The sequence below is a fragment of the Pezoporus flaviventris genome, unplaced genomic scaffold (assembly GCF_033815535.1).
Source record: "Pezoporus flaviventris isolate CSIRO_AGI_PZ_B2104156 unplaced genomic scaffold, CSIRO_AGI_Pfla_v1 ptg000191l, whole genome shotgun sequence".
NCBI lineage: Eukaryota > Metazoa > Chordata > Aves > Psittaciformes > Psittacidae > Pezoporus > Pezoporus flaviventris.
Window position 1 is genome coordinate 419,396 of NW_026892739.1, and position 23,782 is coordinate 443,177.

Here is a 23,782-nt window from a genome sequence, read left to right on the forward strand (position 1 = left end):
AACATAAAAGCAGAAAGGGAATGGCGTGTGCAGAATAAGCTGTTTGCTTTCCTCTGATTGTTGCTATTAATAAAACATTGCATTAAATCAGTGCTGGAAGAATATAATTGGGACCATCCATCACATGTCTAGAGGAGAAGGGCTCCTGTTCATCAGCCGAATGGAGCGGCTGCTGTTACCTACCCCAGCAGTGAGCATGGGGAAGAGATGGTCTCATGTCCCCGTGTTTTGGACCAATCCTCTCCCCATGATCAGCACCATTTTTGTCCATTTTATGCCTTTCTTTTGTATTGACAAAGGCAGGAGCTGAGGGCAGAAGGAGGCATTAACTGGGGACCCCATGCCTGGACAGGAGATGGCCGGGATTTGGGATTTGCTATTGGGGTTTTGTGTTTGAGGGTGGTTTCTCTCCATGGCCGGCTCCTCCTCACTCCGCACAGCAATACTCTCCCTTGCAATAGGGAGCAGAACAGCCATCATTTCATCCACTTTTCAGGGCAGCTGAAGCCATTACATGAAGGAGTTGATTCATTCAACACCAACAGGAGGTTTTTTCCCCAGCCCAGTAATTTGTGTTGGGCTAATGCACCTCTTCATAGAATCCCATTGTATAAAGCAGCAAATAATGTGGTTCCCAGAGGTCCTGCCGTGGGGCCAGTGCAGCACAGCTCTGAACTGAGCCTGGAGTCCCTGCTCTGCCTCCACGCTTCCCCCTGATACTGCAGGGACCCACGTACCTTGGGTCATGGGGCACTGCACTGCCCCCCAGGGCCCACGTGTCCCCGCAGCCACAGACCTCACTGCCCCCACAGACCCAGGCATCAGGGGTGTCCGCTCCACCCCACGTGTCCCACTGCCCCCAGAGGAGCCAGGCATCAGGGAACACCCACTCCACCATGGATCCACCCTGCTCATGCTCCCCACGCACTCCCCCCCATGGGATTCGGCTCTCCAGGGCCCCACTCCACCCCACACCACTCACTGTCCCCAGGGCACTCAGGTGTCTGGGCGCACCGTTGAGGTAGAAGTACTTGCGGGCCAAGGGCTCAGGAGGGACTCCCAGGTGACAGGCGATGGTTCCTAGAGCGGGGTCCCGGACGGTCAGCATGTAAAGTCCCTCCACAGCCACCTTCAGCTCCTCAAACAGTGCCAGATCCTGTGTGTGCAGCTGAGGCATGGGGGAACATGTCAGCACAGCCTGGTCCACCAGGTACATGAAATGGCATAAACGTGCATGAAAAGGCACTCATGTCCCGCTTGTCATGTCCCCTTCACGCTTCTGGTACTCTTTGTGCGTGCGTGTGCATGCAACTCTCGTTCCACATGTGCTTGCCATGCCTTGTGTGTCTTCACACACGGATGCACAGGCAGAGCACACGAGCACACGTACGCCAACGGTCACATCGATGAGAAGCTCCCCATGTCCTTGCCATATGCACTTGAGCCCAGAACCCCCCCGTGTGCTGGGCTGCACCCCCAGAGCTTGAGCAGCAGCTCAGGGAGGGGATTCTCCCGCTCTGCTGCACTCTGAGGAGCCCCCCCTGCAGTCCTGATCCAGCTCTGGGGCAGCAGCACGGGAGGGACATGGAGCTGTTGGAGCGAGGCCAGAGGAGGCCACGGAGATGCTGCGAGGGCTGGAGCAGCTCTGCTCTGGAGCCAGGCTGAGAGAGCTGGGCTGGGTCAGCCTGGACAAGAGAAGGCTCCTCAAGGGGAGACCTGAGAGCATCTCCGGTGCCTACAGGGGCTGCAGGAAAGCTGGAGAGGGGCTTGGGACAAGGGTCTGTAGGGACAGGCCAAGGGGAATGGCTTTAACCTGCCAGAGGGGAGACCGAGATGAGCTCTTAGGCAGAAGCTCTTCCCTGTGAGGGTGCTGAGGCGCTGGCACAGGGTGCCCAGAGAAGCTGCGGCTGCCCCATCCCTGGCAGTGTTCAAGGCCAGGTTGGACACAGGGGCTTGGAGCAAGCTGCTCTAGAGGAAGGTGTCCCTGCCCGTGGCAGGCGTTGGAACTGGATGAGCTTTAAGGTCCCTTCCAACCCAATCCATTCCGTGATTCTACGATGTTACACACATACTGCAGAGGGACTAAATCGAAGTGCCACCAAACAATGGTTCAAGGCTCAGGCCAACAGCCTGAACACAGGAGGAACGGTGCCAGCGCCGAGTGAATGTGGTACTGCAGGAACAGTTTTGTGGAGAGGATCAAACAGTCTCAGTCTACTTGTATCACGTTTTCCAGTGTAAACTACCCACAGCACTTCAGCAAGTGTTTCCTCCTACAGCCAAAGAGAGTTGGTTGTCTTCTCCCATTTAAATCTCATTTTTTAAACCCTCCAATATACACCCTAGATCATTTTAGAAGACTAACTTTAAAGTTCAAGCAGTTTCCATAAAACTAAAACTGCTACAAATGCATTAACAGCTTTTTCCCCTCCTAGGCTAGCACTGACAAGCAGTATCAGCCGCCTGTGTGTATCCATCACTTCAGTAACTGAATTAGCATAAAAGCTGTATTAAGCGATCATAACCGGTGGTGAAAGAAGTGGGTAGAGAAAGTAAAACACTGCCAAAGGGATGCAGAAAAACAGCTAGAAAAATCAGAAATTCATATTGTGACTGAAGAAACATCTTTCCAGAGAGCAACATCTCTCAAGTGTTGTCTGGGAAGAGAGAAAAGCTGGTAGAAGGGACACATCAAAAGCAGTAAGGACCTAATACCACAAAGTCTTAGATATAAATAATCCTTACAGTCTGCTGGCAGTACAAATGCACAATCCCATTTCATTCATGTATTATTTGTAATTGGTTGTACAATAGGGCCCCAGGAATCCTCTTGTAAGCACTGAAGAACAAGAAGTAAGAGCTTAAGACCTGAGATTTTAATGATTTAAAGCATCAGGATAGAAAACCAGGCTTCAGTGCTTTACCCCAGGATTCCAGAAAAGTAACCACTATTTCCCTTCAGAAACCCATCAGAATAACATTAGCAGAAAAATTAATGTGATAATGACTCTCTGAATGGGTGAAAGTTAAGAGTGTGGAACCATATCTATTTTATGCCAAGAAGCTCATCCTGCAGCCAGGAAAAGCGGCCATGGCTGGGCCTGGCGGCACCGCAAGTGCCCATCGGGTGCAAAAAGAAAATGAGAGAGGGGAAATAAAAGAAGAAAATAGGTCTTGTAAATAAACAGGGGATTTCTCCCTCTCTGAAGCACTCTGAGGAGACATCCCCCCACCCCCCCACCACAGTCCTGCATCCAGCTCTGGGGCAACAGCACAGAGAACTTAGAAAGCCTGTACCTGATTTCAGTAAGCTCACAGTTTGTCCTGAGATGCTGCTTAACAAGATCGGCCAGCACTTGCACGAAGGCAGCTTGATGAAGCTACTCACAGCATTTGTAGGAGAAAGTGTCCCACAATTACACCGAGCCTCCCAGGTCTACTAACACGGATTTGGCAGAAAATGGTCCACCACTGTCATCTCAGAAGGCAGAAAATCTCAGTATTCAAATGAAACAGTCTCTCTTGGCTGCTCATCTCAGCAGGTAACACGTCACCTTCTGCCAAATCAGTAAACAGAAGTACTTGCTTCCATCAGAGCTCAGTCTCAGTAAGACAGACATGGAAGCACTTAGCAAATAATGTCATGCTGGGACCACGAGTGCTTCATTAATTACTACAAAACTTGTTAAATGGTAGACTACGTTCTGAGCTGACAGCAGCAGCCGTGATCCCGTGGGCCCTCAGATCATGCTCAGCTCTCTCCAACAGACACCAACTACTACAAACCACTGACAGTGGAAAGGGTCATCCTTGCTGTTACACTCAAATCTACTATTATAAATCAGATTTCTATGTAGCAGGAGCTACTGAACTCCATACTGTAAAGCCCTTTATCTACTGCATCCTTTGAGAACCAGTGCTAAGAGTCACATGGCAATTTATGACTCTTCCTAAGCTTCCCTGGATTTCCAGTTTTCCTTCAGCAGCCTGCTTGCAGTGTAAATGCTCCATTAGGAAATGTTCTATTCTTTTATAATCTCTTCATCTCTCATAGCATCTTATATTCACAGCAGAGTTTACTGTCCCATTTGACACATATTCTGCTCTCTTTTTGTCATTACATTTCTCCCCATATGGAAAACTGATCAAACGTGCTGGACTTTATACACTTCAATGTATAAAACATGTAAATATGCTCCGAATACACCCAGAACCCACTCCACGGTCCATCTTAAGCCTCTCAAGTCTTCTCCGTTTGTACTGAGTGGATACGGCCAAGAAGAAAGAATATTTCAGAGCACACTCTTTACTGGGTACCTTTTCAGACAAGGCCTTTAAACTGTCCAGAAACCTCTGCCAGAAATCCCTGAAGAGGGGCCAATCAATTCTCTTCAGGCTTTCCTTGGTGCTGGCATCCACGCTGACATACAGCTGCGTCACTGGCTCAAGGTTCCTTGGAAATAAAAATGAGAAGGCAATTGCTGTCTTCAGCCATCACTGCTAGCTGAATTTGTGTTTTCCTACCAAAGCACACATAAAATACAGGACTTCTAAACAAGCTCTGCTGCTCCAGTAGCGACAGGAACTATCCAGTGTTTACAAGGAAAACTATCCAAGTCCAGAGGTTCATCTCCATCAAGTGACTATCATCTTAATAGCAAGACATTATAACTTAACTTTCAACAAATACACCCCAAAGCTAAGAATATCACACACAGAGGCCTTGGCAGACGGTTCAATTATCTTTTCCTTACTCAACTAAAACATACATCACTCCAGCATTAGCTGTGGCACGCGCAGAAAGGCTTCCCAAAGCAGGCTGCCAGGGGTTACTACAAGGCACTGAAAGGCTCTGCTTCTCCCCATGGTTACAAACTATAAAGCTCAGCCCCTTCCCCACATTCTATTTGCTCTGGCTAATGGAGACATAATCCCGTTCGAGAGAAATGCAGCCATCATTCAGCTGCTTTCTACTGCCGGACACACTGAACTCACCTGGCCTGCAGCTGCCATCAGTCAAGTACTTTTTGGAAGGGAAATCAAAGCTGCTTAGAAAATGAAACCAAACACAATTCCCCAGCATGTTCTCCTTCCACTTCCAAGGCTCTTATCTTGTATAAATCCCGCACTCCAGTCTTTCTGGTCACAGAACGCCAGTGAGCACAGCATCTGTGAGCCCAACAGCAGAACCTTCTAAAAAGATCACACTCTCAGAGGAGGTTTAAAGAGCCTGGGTAGAGTCTAACCCCTTCTGTAAACTCCAAGGGTATAAAGGAGAAGCAGCACCACTGCAGACCATTGGCAAACAGATAACGACGGACATTAAAAGGAACAACCTAAAACAAGCTCCCTTGTCACAGACAAATCTGATCAAGCCAGTGAATGTAACACACGTCCACCCTTCATGGCATCTTCCGTGGAATGATGCATCCTAATTGTACCACGTATCTCTTCAGCTCTCCACGCTTTCAGGACATTTTGCAAGGGTTATTTGGGAAGTCTCTTAATGAACAGGCTGCTGTCCCAGCTTCATTTAGCTCTTTAGACAAGAAGAAATTAGAAACTATTGTTCAGCTGCCAACAGTGACACCTAAAAATACACCACCCTCTGCCCTCCCCAGAGGTGAGAAAGGGACAAGAAATTGTCCAGAATGAGACCAAGCATCCAGGAAAAGCCACTTAACATGGACACTCAAACAACCTCTCTGAACACATTCTGCCTGTATTTAGAAGCATGAAATAGCCCAGAACAAACGCAACATTTTAGGTTTTAATAAATAAAACCAACTGTTTTGCAAAGAAGCTTGTCTGGCCTTGCAGCCCAAAGCCACAACCTCAAAAATGATCAAGTGTTCTAGGAGTGAGCGGATTGAAGTATTCAGTTTCAAAGTACATGGCCAAAACACTCTTTTCTTTCCTTAATGCTGCATTTGCCCAATCAAAAGGGGCTCCAGGGAAGATGGAGCGAGTGTTTTCAAAACATGAGCTGAGAAAAGTCACCTCTTCTCCGAGGATCTCGATCCTCAGGACAGGCAAGAGCCAGACTCACTGTTGTACTGGAGAAAATTAAGGAATTGGAAGAGATCCCAGGGAGGGATTTCTGCCCCACGTTGCTCCAAAATGGAACGGTCCACAGGGTTCTGTTATGGCTCAAACTGGAGTGACGCTGACCTTGTGCATGTTCTGCCATAGGGGAACGAGGAGAAAGGGCACAAACTGATGCTCCTGGAACACAGCTACGTTTCATACTCAGCAGGAAATACTGTTGCATAGTACTAGGATGGATTTTCCAGCGTTCCTCCTACTTTATCGGTTGTCATTTCCAATCTAGCTGAGATCAAATTCACTGCATTACCACATCTGAACTCGGGTAGTGATTTCCGACTGAGTAGCACAGCACAACTCAAGAGCAATAAATTGCTCTCAGGCCTCCAGCCATGAGGGGGATTCCACAGCCAGTCAGGAGACAGCCTGGGTCAAGGAGATAAAGAACAGAAACAGAGGAAGAGGACTCAAGCCAGTAACTGCTCAATACATGCTCATGTGCTATAAAACCTCCTGTGTGTGCCTGGAGACAGATGAAGCTGCACTCATAGAATCACAGAATCACAGACTGGTTTGGGTTGGAAGGGACCTTAAAGCTCATCCACTTCCAACCCCCTGCCATGGGTAGGGACATTTTCCACTAAAAGACCAGGTTGCTTCAAGCCCCGTCCAAACTGTCTTCTGCAGTTAGAACAAAGATCAGACTGCAAGAGAAGCTCACAAATGAAAAAGGCAATTTACAAGCCGAGACTCCTGCTCTGGCTCTCAGAAACACTTGCACTAGTTATCATCCATGTCCCCAAGCCCAATACGCAGCTCACTCGCTCTTCTTCCGCTGTACGTCCAGGAGGTACTATATTATATCCTCTTCCTTTTCAGAGGTAACCCCACTTTAAGAGATACAGAAAGGAAAAATCAAACTGGTAGAAAAAGGGATGAGAAAGAGCATGGGGAGACAAAGGTTAAAATCAAATAGATGCGATACTGAGTGGGCTTTTTCACTGTCAGCACAGAGCTGATTGATGAGCAATAAGTGGAATTAAAACACAAGTCTGCACTCAAATGTTTTAGTAGGGAGGTATTTTGTCCATCTCTTACCTAATCTCATCTGGGAACTGTGCATTTGTAACCAGGAAGGTAGAGATGCTGTGCTGGTGCAGGAGCCTCACAAACCGGTTGATCTCCGGGTACATGATGGGCTCTCCCACCAGTGACAGTGCGCACTGCTTTGCGGTCATTGCTTCCTCAAAGCGAGCTGCTTGTAATCCTGAGACGCCTGCAAATAGAGGGAAAAACAGGGTTCTGTTATGGCTCGAACTGGAGAAAAACAGGCTTAAATCAACTACCACCCCCACCCAAACCATGCATCTGTATCAAAAATAAACCCTGGCACAAGGAAGACAGAGCAAAACCAGCTGGAGCCCTCCTCAAGGGGAAGGGACAGCAGGGCACAGCCAGTGTCCATCAACCCACAGCACAGAGTATGCCCAGATACACGGAGCTTGGGATTTTGTGTGTCCTGTGAACTACTGCAAGTAATCTTCTAGTAATGTTCGAGTCAAGCTTTCCATTGCTATCACCTCAGTGTAGCTGCCTGGACTCTGAGATGGAAACACGGGAGAAAGTTTAATGCCACTTGACATAAGTGGCTTGAAAAGGAAAAGCAGGGTATGCCTGCTTCTGCTGCTGACCCACATGGTCCCAACAGCCCCAGAGGGAACAGCTCCCCAAGAAGCTGGGCACACTCCCCACACAAAGCACCAACAACCAGGTCCAAATCCATACTGGCAACCACATGAAATGCAACTCCACAGAGGATGTATTCAAGAAGAAAACCCACCACGTGACACCATCCTGAACAGCAAGAGACGTTCCAAGAACAAAAAGAGGAAAACACCAGGAGCTCAACTGCAGCATCCATGTGAAAGTGCTGTCTGCAGGCTTAACCAACCTGAGCCACATGTGTTGCGCCCATCAGAGGGCAGGGAAGAGGCAAATGCTCCTCCTGGAGTCCTCAGTACAGGAAAGACATGAACCTGTTGGAGAAGCTCCAGAAGAGAGCCCCCAAAATTATCAGAGGGCTGGAGCAGCTCTGCTCTGGAGACAGGCTGAGAGAGTTGGGCTTGTTCAACCTGGGGAAGGCTCCAGGGAGACCTTATTGCAGCCTTTCAGTTCTTAAAAGGGGCCTATAAGAAAGATGGGGAGAGACTCTTTAGCAGGGCCTGCTGCGATAGGATGAGGGGTGATGAGTTTAAACTAAACAGGGAGATTCAGGCTGGATGCGAGGAAGAAATTTTGTACAATGAGGGTGGTAAAACCCTGGCACGGGTTGCCCAGAGAGGCGCTGGATGCTCCATCCCTGGAGACATTCAAGGCCAGGCGGGATGTGGTTCTGCCAGCCTGATCTAGTTGAAGACGCCCCTGCTCATTGCAGGGGGATTGGACAAGATGAGTTTTGAAGGTCCCTTCAAACCCAAACCATTTTGTGATCCTATACCAGACCACGTGTTCAGATATGAAATCAACTGCCTACAAATAAGCTTTTGTTCTAAATATGTCCCTGCATGTTTCTTTGACATGCCTCAATGTATTCAGATAATATCAGAGGGTTTAGATGGGAGATTGGTCTGTTTTAAAGAAACCAAAGCCTTGAGTTTCAAACCAGGTCCTCAGCTCACCTTGTGTTGCCTAGAAGCTGGAGCTCAGGCAGTACAGAAAACTATAGGCTATGCTCCAAAGCCCAGATAAAAAGAGGTGTTGGTGGATATTGCTTCAGCCTCACATAGAAAAACTGGTCTGTGATAAGAGCAGAACTTGGTGCATGATAAAGCAGCCACACTCAGCCCTGAAGATGTGACAGGACTAATGGTTAATGCTGTACAAACCTGCAGTACTAAATGAGACCTTCATTTGAAAAGAAAGCAGCATCTCAACCACACACTGAGATTAAAGGATAACTTTCCTTTTCCTAAAGCTACTTGAAGGTGGCTTTGAATTTAATTAATTTCTCTCCCTCAGCACCCTGCCACTGGACGATGACAATCACCCTGTGCCAGCTTTAGAAGCAGACAGAAAGTAATTCCAACAACATGTAAAGTTTGAGTCACTTTCTCAGAGCAGCTGACATCAAATGTAGCATAGGGGACATACACTGCGGAGAGGGCAGAGGTTTTGTAGGAATCATTTGACTACACAAATCACAAGATAGACAGGGATAAACTAAAAAAGGATTAGTGTGTATTCCAGGGAGTGTGTGAACTCCCCTGCACTTCGGGCTGCCATACCACTACAGCTGTCAACCTCTGCTCCTGCAGATGAGCGTCCTCCTGTCTTCAGTCAATGCACTTCAGCAAAGTCAGAGCCTGGGCAGATTTTGGAGGGCATGAAGCAGGCCCAAGGCAGTGCAGGAACTTGGAGCCATAGGAACATGAGTACCATCTACAAGAGGCCATGGTGTACAGCTTTCAGCTGCTGCTCAAGCTCAGTTCTCAGCAGAGCATGCAGCCATGCCTCCTTTGATCAGCACAGCTCCTCTGAAGAGCTGATCCCAGCTGCTCTCCTACTGGTGTGCTTTCATTTGGGGGAAAAAAGCAGCATCTGGCACATCTGCCTAGAGAGGCTGGTTGGTGACTTCGGGTACCAGCCATCACAAGTGACTGGGGAGACAAGGAACTGGTTTTACCCACTCTTACACCAACACACACAGGTAGCCTTAGGATTTCCTAGTTCAGGTCATGCATTTTTGTTTGGGTTTTCACTTTTCCCAAGTGGAACCAGAGCTGTATTATCAGACACTGCCCATCTCATAACTTTGAATTACATTTCCATTCTGTGTGTGCCCTTCACAAGGGAACAGAGATTTACCAGCCACTACCTACAAAATGCATCCAACAAATAAACTGCTTCCCACTCTTCCACCTTAGCTCCCTATCAGCAAGATGTCTCCCCAGCCATTAGCCTAAAAGAATGATGTGATGTTAACCACCACCTTCAAAAACAGTGCACGCTTTGACAACAATAAAGATAGTAACAATAAAGATGGCAACAATAAAGATGGCAACAATAAAAGCATGCACAGAAGTTCTTAACAGGACATAAGGCTACTCTCTAGGATATCCTACAGGACACATGGTCCCCAAGACTTCTATTCCTTCAAAGAAGATCTCAATTTTACTGCACTGCGTGGAATTAATCTTGGAATCCCAGACTGATTTGGTTAAAGCTCATTCAGTTCCAACCCCCTGCCACAGGCAGAGACAGCTTCTCTGGGCACCCTGTGCCAGCGCCTCAGCACCCTCACAGGGAAGAATTTGTGCCTAATCACTAATCTCAATCTACAAGAAATAACAAACTCACAAAGAGTTCCTATGGGAAGCAAAGTGCAGGACTTGGTGCTGTGTAACTGCTGCTTCGGTCACAAACAGATCTCCTCAATAATTCCTGAAAATAAAAGTGCTCATCCATTAATGAGAAAAACACAATCCCCAAGTTTCAGAGCGAACACAAAGCTCTCAGTGGATTAAGCTTGGGCAGTGTATTTCCTAACAGGTTACAGGGTGATTCCTTTTGCCTTCTGCCTGCCCACACTTTTCCATAAGAATCCACATTCCTCACCACCCAGGCCAGCCTCAAGCACTGTGGAAGCCTCTGTGCACTCCAAATAAAATGATATGACAATTACCAAGACCCACAAGAAGCAACTCCACACTAATCCCTTAAGGCAGCAGTAGACATCCAATGGCTGACTCATGTTCTAATGTCAAAACCAAGGCAGAACATCTCAGAAAACAAGGTGTGCCACAACAGTTTCTTCTCACCTCTTTCTCCTATGACGAATCTCATGCCTCCTTCCCAGCAATTCATAGAATTATAGAATTATTTAGGTTACAAAAGCTCATCAATCCCGACCATCAATTCCACACCGCCAAGTCCACCACTAAACCACACCCCTGAGTGTCACCTTTTTAAATGCCTCCAGGGATTTGCTTTGAAGATGCTGATGCTGCTTATCTTCCAAAAGCATCACTCACAGGGAAGAAATGGGAAAAGTTACCTTTGAACTGCTTGATCATATTCTGATGGTTCTCAATAGCCTCCTGCAAGATCATTTCAGGTTGGTCCATCTTCCATTGCCACTCTGTGCCCACTGGATTTGTATGATGTCTGAAGGAAAAGACAGACAGAGTTATACACTGCTATTTGTAACACACATGGGAAGGACCCATCTGACACCTTAGGGACTTAGACACAGTTTAATAATATTAAAGGCAACAAGAAATTCTCAGTAATACCCTGCTTCTGACACAGCTTTCATATGTCGTCTCTGAACACCTAGGCTCTGGTTCCCCCAGAAGGAAGAATGGACCTCACAGTTTATATGAAACTTGATATACCTATCTTGAATCACAGGTAAAAGGTCTTTAAGCCAAAACGATGCTCTACAGCAAGAAAGACCTCTGCAAAGAAAGAAGAGGTTCTACCTCCATTTGAGAACACAGCTATACATATCACTAGAAAAGAAAGGTCCTAAGGCATTGAGCTGAGATGTTAAGCAGTTCTTCCCTGTGAGGGTGGTGAGGCACTGGCACAGGCTGCCCAGAGAAGCTGTGGCTGCCCCATCCCTGGCAGTCTTCAAGGCCAGGCTGGAAGGGCTTGGAGCAATCTCCTCTAGCGGAAGGTGTCTCTGCCTGTGGCAGGGCGTTGGAACTGGACGAGCTTTAAGGTTCCTTCCAAGACAAACCATCTATGGGTTTACAATTTATGCCAAGCCTAAGGTGTACATCAAGCGAGCCTTGGGATGTGTCTCAAACTGAGCCTTAAGTCTTCCAACTCAACAGAGGTCCGAGAAGAGCAAACAGCTGCAGTCCATGTGGAAGAAAAACAATTGCAACCCGTTTCACACGAGGTAAATAAATGAGAATATTTTTCAGCCCAGTCCCCTGCAAAGCTGTTTCACTCATACAGGTTGTTGCCATTAGTTAAAGAAGCATTCCAGCTTTCATTATCATTAGGGCTACTGTTTCCACATTTCCTCTTAAAAGTGACCAATGACAGTTAGGGGATGATGAGGCAGAGGCACCTGGAAGGTATCATGCATGGAGATTTATCCCTGCTACTCCACTGTTCAATTGACACTTGTCTGACTTCCTTGGTTCAGCCCCGTACTCCAGACACAGGCTGCTGCTGCTGCCAAGTAATACCGAGTGGGTCATTTTGAGGGGAACAGTGTTAAATGGCCTGCAGTGCAACATCAGGAGCAAAATTCCTTGTTCTGACAACGCTATTGCTTTCTATTTGCTGTTTATGATGTACCTGCTGTGGAGGGACAGAGGGACAAAATGCATGGCAATCCTCTCCCTACCAGTCCAGTCACCACTGCAGAATTAAATGCACCACTGCTAGCTGATACATGAAAAAAAAGGAAGACAAAAGACACAAGCAGTACGTTTTCCTTCCCAGCCATTAAATTGCTCTGAAGAAAAGCAGCAAAAGTTGCACATTAAACTTGCTATTTGCTGTGTTTGTTCAAACCAGGATACGATGAAAGCCCATCAAAAGCCCCAATTAACATTTCAGAATACAAACTTCACAGGATGACCAGTGTCTAACGCTTACACCTAACACTAACATGGGACACAGCTTCTCCAAAATTGTCTCCAAAATTCTAGCAGTCCTTCTGCACTAATGCTGCCATTTCAATACCCTCATGAAGTATTTCCATTGTTAAAACTTGAGGACTATGAAACAGAAAAAGTGGGGTTCAGGAGGAATTTGCCTGGGATTGCATGCACACTCATTCTTTGGGATGGAATGGGTATTTCTGGCAACCAGGTCCCTGGGGAAGGCGTGAATACCAGAGGAAGCACAAGCCCCATCGTATGAGTTAGCTGGCAAGACAAAAGAGCTCAGAGAATAACCTCCACGTCCTCCCACTCAGCGCACTTTCACGTCACTGAGTTTGGTTTTGCTGAGTGTCTCTCACCAACCCCATCCTGCGCTCTCCCAGCCTGGCAAAACCCTCCCTTGGCAGCCCAGTGAGTGAGCACCGCTGGAGCTGCTCGCCGCTCCCATCCAGGCAGAGCTCATTGCCTTTAGAGAACTAACACAGTCATTCCCCTAAGAAGAGGGGTCACTTTACTGACTAGAATGGAAAGTCATCTAGGAGAGACTGCTTTAGGAAGGCAACAGTTACCAAGTCATCACTTTTCACTCGCTGAGACTGCAGCTGAATTGGTGGGGATGAAGGTACCTGAAGTAAGAAAAACGGTCCAATTTCAAACCAAAGATACTCATGTTGCTTTGCACCTTGGTGGCTTTGCACAAGATGGGCCAGCCCATGCTCTCTAGAGCACCAGGAGCCACATGGAATCTCAGACAATGATCTCCAGAGGGAACCAAACCTCTACCAAGTGGGAATTGCAGAGCAGTACACGGAGAGGTGTGTGTCTCCTGCATCCCCAATTCCTCCTTCACTGGTTCTCAGCCAGTCTGACAGAGGACACAGCTCTAGGGAAGGTAGCACCTCCTCAGCCTCCCAGATGTGGAGCCCAGCCACCCAGCTCGCATCTGACCATCCCACACCCATCCTCCTCGGCCTCGGAGCATCGACTAACAGCAGAGAAAGACACAAACAAATTCCAAGAACATTAAGCTGAGTGCAGAGCTTTAAATCTGCTCCCCAAGCACATCTGCAGTTTTCAGTCACTAAAAACCTGGGTGTCCAAAGTCACCTGGGACACACAGTGCAAGCAAGAGCACGTCGCAGAGCAGCTCAGAATGATGACAGATGCACCCTGGGGGAAGAAGTCCATAGCACACAGATCATGGAATCACGGACTGCTTTGGGTTGAAAGGGACCTTAAAGCTCATCCAGTTCCAAGCCCCTGCCAAAATGTGACAATGGTACCTTTCAATCTACCTTCCTCCACCTGAGGAGTCCTGGTGATCCAAAGGGAAGTCTTCACTGAGCAGTGGGGAAAGAACACGCAGGTGACCCCTGACAGATGCACAGCCTTGCTGTGCAGATGGAAAATTAAACAAAATGGGAAATGCTGCTTATTCCACCCATTCCTCAAACAACAGAGACTTCAGGAGATTCACAGATTCGAGGAGACCAAGGTCAGGTTGGACAGGGCTTGGAGGAACCTGCTCTAGTGGAAGGTGTCCCTGCCCATAGCGGGGAGTTGCAGCTGGATGAGCCTTAAGGTCCCTTCCAACCCAAACCACTCTACGATTCTATGAGATTCTGGATTTCGTCAAACAGGCAAATCAACACTCACCCTAAAATTTGCAGCTTTTAGGCTGTTTCCCAGCATATGACAGAACACAATCTTTTTAATCTGAGCTACCACTATGAAACTCAAAACTAATGCTTCCAGCCCCGCTCCTGCTTTCACCCCATACAAACCCCAAACAAACCTCCTGAAGATACTCACATATTGGTGTGAATCTGAGTCAAAGCCACTGCCTGTAACCAATGTCAGTGTCTAGAGCACTTGACATTCAATTCCTGCTTTAGCTCCTCACGCCCTGGGGATGCAGCCCAGCACACAGGAGGGTTCTGGGCTCAAGCACACACTGAAGCCAGGTCATGGGGAGCTTCTCGTCACCCAAATCCCCAAGTCCTTTTCCTCAGGGCTGCTCCATCCCATCCCCACTAGACTGTGGTCACAGTCCCACAACAACAGGTTCAAATGCCCTCGTGTGCCCATTCCAGGGGAATGACAGACTGCAGCATCTTTGTTTCAGGGACCTCACAGTGGTGATGAAACCTTCCCACTTCTGTGTGGTGTTCTGCTCCTGCTGTGTACCTCAGGAGGCAGGAGTTACTTTAGCAGACAGCAGAATAACAGGAAAAAAACAACAGAAAATTATATCCCCAGCTCTTGGCCACAGCCACATGCTCACTCTTCGCAGCAGGATTTTAATAGCTTGAAATGTAAAACTACAGCTTGGAAGATGAAATTTGGTTTCATTAATGTAATACTGCTTTTTTTAAACAATATTTCATTTGGAAATTGTACTACCTGAGTAAGTGTCTACTTTTTTAATTTCAATTTAGAAAGTGAAAGAAGGAAAGAGAGCATTTACCTTTGTCCATCGGCAGAGCTTCACCCCAGAATGGCTCCCAATCAGCTTGTAACCTGGAAACCAACAAAACAATAATCAAACTATTGATTGGAACCTGCAATAACTCAAACACAAAACATGCCAATTGGTACACCAAATTATTCAGCATCGCAGTCTCAGCACCGCTCTTTCCCATTGGCCCAAGGTGATGCTACCCAGTGCCCACTCACAGTATTTTCCATTTCCTTCTGGGAGCACAGGGGAGCAAAGGCCATGGCTGCCCAAAGGGCTTCAGACAACTTGGAACACTTTCTCCTCACCGCATATTTAGTTATATTGCTCTGTCTTGCTTGAATCAACAGAGGGTGGCCAGAAGACTTCTCCATGTGACAGGAAGGCAGACTAACAGGTCTAGCCTCTTAGCGGAACGTGGAACACCTCGCTGACCCCAGGGGGTTAGGATATGGGAAGGACCAGGACAGGGAACCAGAAGCGTCTCCCCCCATCCCTAAGCCACCATCCCAGAACAGACTGTTCCCCAGAACCACAGAGACCTAATTCCCACTGCTTCTTGGTAGGTCTGACCAGCCTGGAGGACATCTGATTCAGCAGGGAGGGCAGAGGCAATGAACCACAATGCAGGGCTCAGCTTGAACCCAGACTTCACAGGTTCACCAGTTCCACCTCCACTGCCCTTGAAGGAGCTGCAGAGAGGGAGCCGTTGCGTTATGCCCAGAGGAAAGCTGATTTCGCATCACTTCCCTGCTCCTCAACCAAGATCAATACAATTTCATTTCAAATTATTAGCCCAGGAAGATTAATTCCACAGCATTTGTTAAGCACTAAGCACTATTACTACCCAAACTGCTTGAGTTGGGTTCTTTTTCTCTTTGAAAAACGTGCCTAGGGACCAATATGTCTGAAGGATTAAAAGTCACTTCAAAAACCAGCATAAAAATAAGAGGGGTTTGAGCAGCCTGACTGTGTCATCTGAAGGATTAAAAGTCACTTCAAAAACCAGCATAAAAATAAGAGGGATCTGAGCAGCCTGACTGTGTCATTCCCACTGCAGCACTTACACGTCGATGGCCTGGCTGTCCCCAAACCAGCACATCTCAACTGACAGCTTTAGGCTGACATTTATATTAACGCTTTCAAGAGAAAAATCGACTTCTAGGTATCAAGTCTCCTTCCTGCCAAGCAGCATGAAATTAACAGGGGAAAAAAGCCTTCTGCTCACCAGAACTGCCCATCATCTCCTACAGCAAGTAGCACAGTGAGCCTGCTCATATGTCACCATGTGTCTCTTGCATGGTGAGGTCCCAGGGGAGCGTGACTGCTCCCCAAAGTCCCCCACAGCTCCGAGGACACTAAGCCATGAACTACAGTGAGAGCTGCACCAGCTCAAAATTAAACTGTGTGAAGATGAAGATGTCTGCATGGCTGAGGACACTCCTGTCTCCTCACACTGGTTCTATCCTTGCAGGGGTTAGGACAGAGGCAATTTTAGCCTGACCAGTCCCCCGAAGCAACTCTCCAGGAGACTGTATGGACAGCACAGGGGGAGTGGCTGCAGGAGCAAGCAGTGGGGCTCCCCTGCCCCATTAAGCAGGGCTTTGGGGACATCAGTGTCAGGCTGCTCCTATGTCCTGAGATCCTTCTCCCCATCCAGCTCCGTGGGAATAGACAATATTCCAGCCTTTTCCTCCCTAAATGAATAAAGCCCTATACAGCATGGAAGAAAGAACTACTGCAAGCCAAAACCAGCCTTGGTTTTCCATATGGCCCATCATTCAGTCCTCTCCTGGAGAAAGACATCAGCACTTCTAATAGGGAATTTATAGTCTCAAAAGCCAAATGTGAAAAGGATGCTGCATTCCTGCTCCCTCTACTACAGCTGCCCAAGGCAGGCTCCTTGCTGATGGCAACCAGCACAGCCCCAGCCTTATTTGTTCACTTTTCAGAATCAGCAACAGCATTCATGTAAGATCATTCTCTCACAGATCTCTTGTCAGTAGAAGTAAGACGACTGCTTTAAAATGGGGTTTAGGTTAAAATTAAATTGGAAACAGGACATGCTCACCCAGATCTGCTACCCAGTTGTATGACGGAAGAGATGAAGCAGCTAAACTGAGCAAGGTGTCAAGCTCTTTAGTTACTTAAATCAACTTCCACCATGTGGAGAGCCCACAGCTTCCTCTGAAGGCCAAGAAAATTGGACCTATTCAATATCAAAACAGAGTCTTACAAACTTCAGCCAGCTTTAGTGACGAGAAGGGGTTTACTCATTTTGCTTGCTGCTGCCAGGAGTCTCAGCTATGGTTACAAGAAGAAACAGCACATACTTGCAGAACTTCAAAACCACTGTGCAAAGCCGTTGAACTTGGGCCTTCACCATGGAGGTAACTGACAGAAAGGGTGGTGACCCTGCTAAGCCACCACAGTCAGCACTGGCCACCCCATGCGTCTTCAGACTTGGAAGTTAGATAAATTAAATCAATCAGAACAGTTGTTACACATCTGCTCTAAGGGAGCAGAGTCTCTCCAGCTCTGCAGAGCCTCTTTCTTCAAGCAGTTGCTTTACGGCTGGCTTGCAACACAGGCAGCCAGGGCAGTCTGGGCTCAAAGAAAGTAAAAGGTTGAAGCGAGACCAAGCAGTGCTAAGTTCCAAACCAAACATGTGAGGACGCGTGTCCAAGAATCAGTCTGAGGGCCTTCTCAGTTCTGTTCAGCTTCTGCTGAACAACCCTTGCGAAAGCTCAGGCCAGCTCATCTCTTCCACCACCTTTGCCACAACTTCACCGGGGCTCTGCCAAGGGAAATGATGGGGAAAAAAAAAAATCAAACCTTACCAATGGTCCAGAACTCTGAACCTGCCAGGACTCCCCATGAACACGTTCACTTCTCTGCTCTTAAGGCATTACTCATAAGCAATCACTCTGAGTATTTGGATACAACACCCTCCAAACAATACAGACTGTTGTCTCCATGGGACTCTGCTCACCGTCCTGATGCACCTTCAGATATTAAGGCTGAACAAACACAATCCACTTATTGTTTCTAAAGCCCAATATTCAAAGGAATACTTAAATTATAAGCAGGCTGACAGTAATCAGCTCAAGTCCTGACTAAAGTCTTATCTAAGTCTGCATATTAGTTGATCCTGCTCTAGATGATAAACTCTGAATGACTTAGAAGTCTGCCAAGCTTCACCAAAGTTGTCATTTTATTTACTACAAGAAGACATGAATTAAGATTTTGGGTGAAGGGAGTGTTATCATGCAGTAACACTAAGCTGATAAACATTTGGTGATTGCTGGCCCTGACAATCCAACTGGACTTTAATAAGCCATGGGCAGATTTTGAACTGAAGAGACTGCCAGCACCACAGATGCTGACTGCTCCCTGGTATGGGGCAAAACATTTCTGTGACCATTGAAACTGCATCGCAGCATTTCAACTCTGTATTGGAAATAACAGTCCCTAAATACCAGTCCTTTAAAAGTCCTTTCACTGAAATTCAAAGAATTCATTGAGGGACCCTGCAGTACTCTCAGCCACAGAGGTAGGATACTGCCAGCTACATACCCGTGTCGTGTTCCAGGCTATCCAAGGTATTCTGGTTTTGATCGCTTACAAGTACCATACCCATAGCATGTCCTTCTAAGCTCCTGAATACGTATGAATTTTGTGCATATGCGAGCTATTATGCTATTTTAGTTTTTCAAGCGGAACAGATAAGTCAAATTTCTACAAGTACAACTTGGGAACTGCTTTTGAGGACTGCTGACTATTTGATTGTGGCAAAATGTCCAGAAAGAAACCCAGAGACACTTTCCAGTTCAGATCTCTACACCACCAAAAGCTGCTTTACAGGCAAGCCTTTGAAAGCACAGAGCAAAAGATTTAATTATAAAAGAAGGAAGTAGAGGAGTGGTTAAAAAAAAATCCTCAAAGAGTACAAGAAAAGAGACTTACCCATCCTCCTCTAAGAGTGCAGTCACCATTAGCCTGGTGAAAGCCAGTCTGGTGTCACACTGTCTTCACAAACTCAAATGACTTTCAGAAGGCTTTTCCTCCAAGTAACACAGAGCTGGCAAATCAGTGTGGTTCTATCAAGCCATCGCCTTAAATAAAAGCTGCCTTGTTTGAAGCACTGATTATTTGTGGAAGCTGAAACTCGGTGCAGAAAGGGGAACTTCACACTAGGAAACTCTTTACAGGCAAAAAAGATCCCAGTTTTCTGCAAGAATGCAGTTTAAAAGGGCCTGAGCTGAAGTCACTGACACACAGCAGTAACTCATCACCACTGATTTAAGGTGCATTTTGCAAGTGGTAGCACAACTCCTACACTAGAACCACCACCCAAAAGGCAGTGTTCTGCTAAAGCTAGAAAATCAGTAAGGAAAAGAAAACAAGAAATACTGTTGTTGAAAGGAACCCCTTCAAACTATATCACTATTTTATACAAATATAGAAAGACGTGGAATCTGGGCACTGGAATTTTTCAGATTGCCCAAGCATGATGGAGAAACACCCAGCTTCATTCCTAGCTCTGCTCAGACTTCAAGAAAATGCTTTTAAAAAGCACAAAAGCCTTGTGATTTGCGGAAGGACTTGCTTCCGTTAACTCAAAGCGGGACAGAAGACATGAGACAAGACTGCAGTCAAAAACATTACAGCATTTCATTCTTCAAGTGGCCACTTCTGCAGACCATAAGAAAAGCACAGTTTCATTCACTGCCCAAAACCAAACCAACGCAGACGGGATCAGAAAGTGAACCAGTGTGAAACACCCCTGTGACTGCCACGGCGCAAAGAGCCAGCACAGGCCCTGCACCACAGAACAGCCAGGGCAGTCTCCCCAGCCCACCTCAGGTCCCTGTGTGTCAAAGCAACACCTGAGCTGCCTGGGGGACTTGGTGCCGCTCCAGCTTCTGAAGCGGGGGACTTGCTGCAAGACAAGAGAACTTCCCTCCCCACTGCCCAGTTCTAGACAGCCCTGTCTCCAGCAGCCCACTCCAATGACCATGGGCAAACACATCACCAGTCACTTACAAAAGCTCAGGCTCCAATCTTGGGGAGCAAAGGTGCTGGGATCCCACAGCTGCCGGACTCACACAGGACATGGAAAATCAGAGCCCAGCTCTGAAGCAAGGTGCCTCCACTGCAATAACAGAACTGTGCTCTCAGCAGCATCAGGAGACATTCTACTGATTTAGCAAGCAAGAAAAACTGAACGCATTCTCATCCTAAGAAAGAAAAGACATTAAACTAAACTGCCTTCAGTCTCCAGCTGAACAGAAGCTGCCATCACCCTTCTGCTGGATCTGCCACTCAGAACTGAGGCTTCTGAACTGCAGGGCCCTCAGTCCAGCTCTTCTCAAGCTTGTCCTCCTTTGTTTTGAAAAGGCCATTAAGTTCTCTACAGCTTGTTCAAAGGCCACTCATCTGATCAGCACTGGATTGGTAAAGCTCATTTGAACTACCTTCTTCTCTGGAAACAAAGTTTCAGTAACAAAATCAGAGTTTGAAACAGAAGTAAAAGCAGGGGCACAGCCGATCTTTAAGTATTTTTTGAGGAACACACGCTTTTGGAGCTGAAGGCATGGGGACCATCATCTTCTCCCCCAAGCTGCTTAGCAGCTACATTAAACCCTTTGAACTCTGAAACACTCACCACACTCAGAGTGCATCACACTCAGATGTATTACCCAGCTTCAGGCTCCTTCCCTGCAAGGATAAGGTACCAACAGCCCCTGCCTAAGCCCTGTCCTGCCCCTGCTCAGAGCCTGCCATGACTGAGGGTCCACAGCAGTACCTCTAACAAAGAACACCGCCTGTCACTTGGCTTGCTAAAAGTCCACCACTAAGACTTCAAAGCCTGGGCCACCATCTGCTCTTTGCAGAACCTCACCTTGTTTTGTGAGCGCTTCTCTCAGAGCTGGGCTTATCATCTCTCGCTTCCCACCCTCCTCCTTCCTCCCAGCGTTCTCTTGAGTCAAGCTCATTCCAACACCTCCTTCCTCGAGCTCACGTTCTCTCTGTTTCAAGACAAGGAATTACAACCATTTAGATCCAAGCATCACAGTTTAAATGCTGGGGCACAGTTCAGCCACAGACCTGCTGAGCTTAAAACTGACACGAGTGTCCACGCATTAATTCTTGCATTCCTGTCATTCTGCTTTTTACCCCTCTTCCCATTGGACTCTCACCTTTCAGTTTTAGATTTAAGACAGAAAATATACTAATAAATAAATAAATAAATAAATCACCACACCAGAAACCAGGTGGACTTGTTCTACTAACACAGCAACCAGCTTCAAGCAAGCTGGGCTAGTGGAAGGTAGGTGGGGTGGAACTAGATGAGCTTTAAAGTCCCTTTCGACCCAAACCAGTGTGCGATTCTGTGATTTAATAACAATCTCTAGGGCATTTTAAGAAACAAGCTGTTCGAATCTCATGTGGGATTGGATCCCCTGAGTGGGACCCCCAGGGTTGAAGCCCAGGTGTTTCATGGCTGCACAATAACCTCATCTCTCCACAGAGCACAAACCAGAGGGAGCAAAACATTGCCTGGAGTGACAAGGGTCTAGGGGTGCAGCCCAGGACACAGGGGGGATCTGGGCTCAAGAGCACACTGAAGCTGGATCATGGGGAGCTTCTTGTCACCCAAAAGCCCCAAGTGCTTCTCTTCACGGCTGCTCCATCCATTCTGCCCAGCCTGTGGTTGTGCTTGGGATTGAGCTGTCCCAGATGCAGGACCTTGCCCTTGCCCAACCTCATGAGGTTTTCACTGGGCCCACACATAAGGAAGGAAGCAAGGAGATAAAATCTTCATCTTTTTACTATTAAGTATCAAACAAAGAGCTTCTCCTCCCACAGGCTACCATTCAACCCAGAACTAGGCCCAGCCATTCAACAGGAAAAGACAGGCACCATCTGAGCACAGATTTGTGAGCTGCTCTGAGCAAAACGCTATGCAGGATTTAGAAGTGGACACATCCTGGCCTGTCTGATCTACAATCTCATGCCAGGTTAGTTCTCCCCGAAGAACCAAAGCTGCGTTACGGAGCACACAGAATCATATCATACAATGGTTTCTGTTGGAAGGGACCTTAAAGAGCGTTACATCTGGTTCCAACCCCCTGCCATCATAGTATTAAAAAGGCAGGGATTGACTTAAGTACAAAAGAAACATCCTGCCCAAGACAGCCTTCCAATACAGGAAAGGTCTGTCTGAATATCAAGGCTTTGCCTCTAGTGCCTCTTACAGCAGTGTCTGAGGAAAGCATCTGAACGGAAGAACAACAAGGAAAACTGCCTTTCTGGCAGGGCAGAAACACTTTTCAATACTCATTTTTCCTCACAGGGATGACAATTCCCCTCCCCAGGCCCGATGGAAAGCCTGTAAGGAAAATAACCAGTTGTTTTTCTCTGAGCTGCACCACCTCACTTGTTCAGTTTGGCAAGTGACTGGCTTCAGGTATTTCTTGTGGGAAATAGAAGTCACACCCTGGGAGATTTACTTACTTGCTCAATAAACCTTTCATAGCTATTATTTAGGGTTTGAGTGGTGAGAGCAGAGTTAATTTTCCACAGAGCAAACTTCTCAAGTCCTGGGGATTTAGCAGAAAGTCCTGCAGCAAATCCAAGACAAATGACAGTCTTTCCACAACAAATCAAGCAAGCAGTGATAAAAGCCAGCTTCTCAGGCCCTGGAAATCCCACAAAACCAAGAAACTCATCATCCTCTGGTCTGCACTGACAAAAGATGAGAAAACCTGGGGATACACTCCAATGGTACCTCCAGGCTCAGCACAGCTCCTGCTACAGGCTGCAGGAAGGGGCTTTCCTACTGCCATAGAAGCAGACCTGAGTAAAAGCAACTGAGCCTCAAGTCTAAGGACTTATGATCACCTCCTCTACACGTGAAGGCAAAAATCCCACCTCTTCCCTTTCACTGCCATACAGGCAGAGCAACAGGCAGCAGCAGCAGCACATAGTGAAAGCAGAAGCCCATTTTGGATGGGTCAAGAGCAGAGGATGTCTGACACAGGGCACAGACACAGGCAAGGACCTCAGCATTCTGTGAGAGCTGTATGAAGCTCAGCAAGGCCAAGGGCAAGGATGTGCACGCGGGCTGGGGCAATTCCAGGCACAAACACAGACTGGGGGAGAATGGATTGAAAGTAGCCCTGAGAAGAAGCACATGGGGCTCTTGGTCTACAAGAAGCTCCAGTGGGCGCTTGAGCCCAGAACCCCCCCGTGTGCTGGGCTGCACCCCCAGAGTGTGAGCAACAAGTCAAGAGAGGGGATTCTCCCCCTCTGCTGTGCTCTGGGGAGACACCCCACACCCCCACACACACCCCCCACCCCCCGTAGTCCTGATCCAGCTCTGGGGCAACAGCACAAGAGGGACTTGGAGATGCTGGAGAGAGGCCGGAGGAGACTATGGAAATGCTGCGAGGCCTGGAGCAGCTCTGCTCTGGAGCCAGGCTGGTTCAGTCTGGAGAAAAGAAGGCTCCTGAAGGGGAGACCTTAGAGCAGCTCCAATGCCTAAAGAGGCTACAGGAAACCTGGAGAGGGGCTTGGGACAAGGGCCTGTAGGGACAGGACAAGGGGAATGGCTTTAACCTGCCAGAAGGGAGACCGAGATGAGCTCTTA

General features: G+C 47.5%; 1 protein-coding gene across 2 annotated transcripts; it reads right to left on the bottom strand.

Moving 5' to 3' along the window:
• Positions 1 to 3,891: 3,891 nt before the first annotated feature.
• LOC133262172 (S-adenosyl-L-methionine-dependent tRNA 4-demethylwyosine synthase TYW1B-like) lies at positions 3,892 to 21,173 on the bottom strand. 2 transcript variants are annotated; one of them, XM_061441117.1, is made up of 5 exons: positions 21,032 to 21,173; positions 15,136 to 15,188; positions 11,099 to 11,208; positions 7,144 to 7,321; positions 3,892 to 4,453 (listed from the first exon to the last, which is right to left on the bottom strand). In XM_061441117.1, exons 3-5 carry the CDS (start codon positions 11,166 to 11,168, stop codon positions 4,171 to 4,173), a joined length of 531 nt encoding a protein of 176 aa, XP_061297101.1. In that variant the 5' UTR covers positions 11,169 to 11,208; positions 15,136 to 15,188; positions 21,032 to 21,173; the 3' UTR covers positions 3,892 to 4,170. The 2 variants fall into 2 exon arrangements, 1 of the variants encoding a protein (XP_061297101.1); XR_009741234.1 differs by lacking the exons at positions 3,892 to 4,453; positions 7,144 to 7,321; positions 11,099 to 11,208 and adding an exon at positions 13,626 to 13,653.
• Positions 21,174 to 23,782: the final 2,609 nt, after the last annotated feature.